This window comes from Rutidosis leptorrhynchoides, chromosome 5 (assembly GCF_046630445.1).
Source record: "Rutidosis leptorrhynchoides isolate AG116_Rl617_1_P2 chromosome 5, CSIRO_AGI_Rlap_v1, whole genome shotgun sequence".
Classification (NCBI taxonomy): Eukaryota; Viridiplantae; Streptophyta; class Magnoliopsida; order Asterales; family Asteraceae; genus Rutidosis; species Rutidosis leptorrhynchoides.
Genome location: NC_092337.1, coordinates 248,308,002 through 248,310,694, shown reverse-complemented (window position 1 = coordinate 248,310,694; position 2,693 = coordinate 248,308,002). Strand labels below are relative to the sequence as shown.

General features: G+C 32.7%; 1 protein-coding gene across 2 annotated transcripts; it reads left to right on the top strand.

Moving 5' to 3' along the window:
• The first annotated feature begins 207 nt into the window (after positions 1–207).
• On the top strand, positions 208–1,810 carry LOC139850330 (zinc finger protein 7-like). 2 transcript variants are annotated; one of them, XM_071839912.1, is made up of 2 exons: positions 208–345; positions 893–1,810. In XM_071839912.1, the coding sequence occupies exon 2, from the start codon at positions 937–939 to the stop codon at positions 1,669–1,671; it is 735 nt and encodes a 244-aa protein (XP_071696013.1). In that variant the 5' UTR covers positions 208–345; positions 893–936; the 3' UTR covers positions 1,672–1,810. The 2 variants fall into 2 exon arrangements, with proteins under 2 accessions (XP_071696013.1, XP_071696014.1); XM_071839913.1 differs by lacking the exon at positions 208–345 and adding an exon at positions 587–687.
• The last annotated feature ends 883 nt before the right edge of the window (positions 1,811–2,693 follow it).

Here is a 2,693-nt window from a genome sequence, read left to right as displayed (position 1 = left end):
TTTTTCTGTTTTCTAAATGAATATATATACAATAAATATTTATCCAAATCAAATTAGATGTCCACATAATGTAGTGAAATGTAGTTAATTGACAATTAAAGTGAACAATTACACAGTTTATTGACTCAAAAAGATCTTGTGATTATAATATCATTCCTACCTGTTTTCTTTATCTTTTTGGTTTCCTTTTTAGCCTTGTAGTGAACTTAACTTCCCACACTTGAACTCTCTTCTTCACTTTCAACGTCTTCTCAACTTTTTTTTTTTATACCTTTTTCAATTTCAACATTCTCTTCTTCACCATAGTAGCGAAAGTCGCGTACTAAAGTTGGCTCAAAGAAGTTGGTCAGTTTTCTTAACTTTGTGATATGCATAATTTATTTCTTATTTTTTCATCATGTTCTGTTTATCTTCTTCTTAACACCTGCATCTTTAAAAGTGTGTCGCATGAATAATAACGAAATGATAGGTTGACAGCTCTATCTGGACCATTTTATTTCTTATTTTTTCATCATGTTCTGTTTATTTTTTCATAGGTTTTTTTTTTTTTGGTAACCATGGCTATGACCTTTGGCAGACTAATCCACTGGAGCCCACCTACACACGCAATAAGAAGTAGAAGGATCAAAGAACACCATGAATAACTTGATATCAAAGATTATTAGTATACTTACATAAATAACTGTAGTAAGTTCGAGCGAAAATATATAAACAGCTACATATTATACTAAAAATCTTGAAAAATAAAAGTCTGCTAAGGGTATGTATTAGATATCCATCTGTTATTCTACACCTTCACTAAGCTGTTAAATTTTTTATTGCTGTTTCTGACTATATATCCATATGTTATCCTAAACCATCACTAAGCTGTTATATTTTGCTCCGTGTGCAGGGAAATAGAGATTTAAAAATTGTCAACATTCTCGGAGCCTATTTATGATGTCATCACAACATATAGACATAGAAATAAAGTTCCACGAAGATAATGATTCGGAAACCATTAGCCAAGCTGATTCCAATGTATCCCCTATCATTGATAACACCCAAACAATGTATGATCCTGTTTCTCTTGAGTTATGTTTAACTTTGAACTCGACCATGCACAAGTCTGAACCAACAAGTTGTATAGACAGTTCAATATCAACCACAAGTCATAAAACCACAAACGAAACAGAATCACACATAACGACCCAAAACACACGAGTGTTTCCATGCAACTATTGCCAAAGAAAATTCTTTAGTTCACAAGCTCTTGGAGGCCATCAAAACGCGCATAAAAGAGAAAGGATGATAGCAAAAAGGGCTATGAGAATGGGTATATTTTCTGAGAGGTACGCAAGCCAATTTTCAGCGTTTCCATTAAGATCACTTGAAATCAAAGCTCACTCGTCGCAGCACCAAATGTTCGTGCCTCAAGTACTGATGAGGATACCAACAGAAATGAATACAAGTTATTCTCCTAGATCACACACAAATGGATATATGGGATTGCCTATATATGTTAATGATCATGAAGATGGAAATGATCAGTTGATGTGGCCCGGAAGCTTCCGACAAGTGGCTGCAACAGGCGCTGATGTTGATTCGCTGCAAGAAACGTCACAAGTGGAAGTGATCCGGACGCCAGTTTATGGCGTCCGTACCACTCCTGATCTCACTTTGAGACTTTAATAAATTAAGCTCTTCCTTGATTTCTTTTCATTATGTGGATTACTATTTGTACAGTTAAATATGATTAGGACATAGCTATAATTAAGTTTTGAATTTGAATTAGAATCTTGATTTGTTTACTGTACCAACCTAAGCTTAATTTGTGTAAATATGAATATGAATATGAACAAGTTTGCAAGCATTAGTAATTGGAATGTTGTTAGGGGATCCACATCTACTGTTATCTTTTTTGGGTTAGATTACCTCCTTTAGTGTAGTTGTTGGCCATTATAGGCTGCCTGTGCCTAAAGACAAAAAAAAGTTATTCAAATCAAAATAGAATTTTTATATACCAATGGAATGTAATTACTTAAACTTAATACTTATTAGCAAGACTTAAATGCGCCAATGGTCCTAAATATTTACCTTTTTACATCCTGAGCCCTAAACTTTTTGTTTCATCCTAACGATTTCAAGTTATGATTTCGTTTCATATTAGTCCCCAGGGTTAACATCGTTTCATGATGCTACTATAGTTTATGTTTTTTTTATGCTACTTTGGATCAAAATGATGGTACTAGCACAAAGTAATCAAAATGAACATCACAAATTGACCAAAAATTGACTGTGAAAAATGACAGCACAAAATGACCAAAAATTAAACTGATTTTATGTCACACTAATAAACTGAACTCAAACTAATAATATTCAAAACTTACTGTTCTAAGTCACAAACAGAGCAATCAAGTGAAACTTTTCATTGAAGAATAACAAACTCATTTAAGTCAAAAACTTAAACTTTAGGTCATAAACTCAAACTTTAAGTCAAACTGATTTAACATTCATGAACTAAAACTGAACAATAACAAACTGAAACTTTTCATTGATTAATCAAACTAATGGATCACAATACATTCACTAATGGATCACAGTACATTCAAAATTACAATCTAACACCTGCAATTGGTACAACTACTACTAAAACATTATGCAATACATAATAGCTAAACATAACAATAGTAATACAAACTGGAGACGTCTTC

Bases quoted from the DNA above. Each gene is read 5' to 3' on its own strand.
- LOC139850330 (XM_071839912.1), top strand. From the start codon at position 937: ATGATGTCATCACAACATATAGACATAGAAATAAAGTTCCACGAAGAT.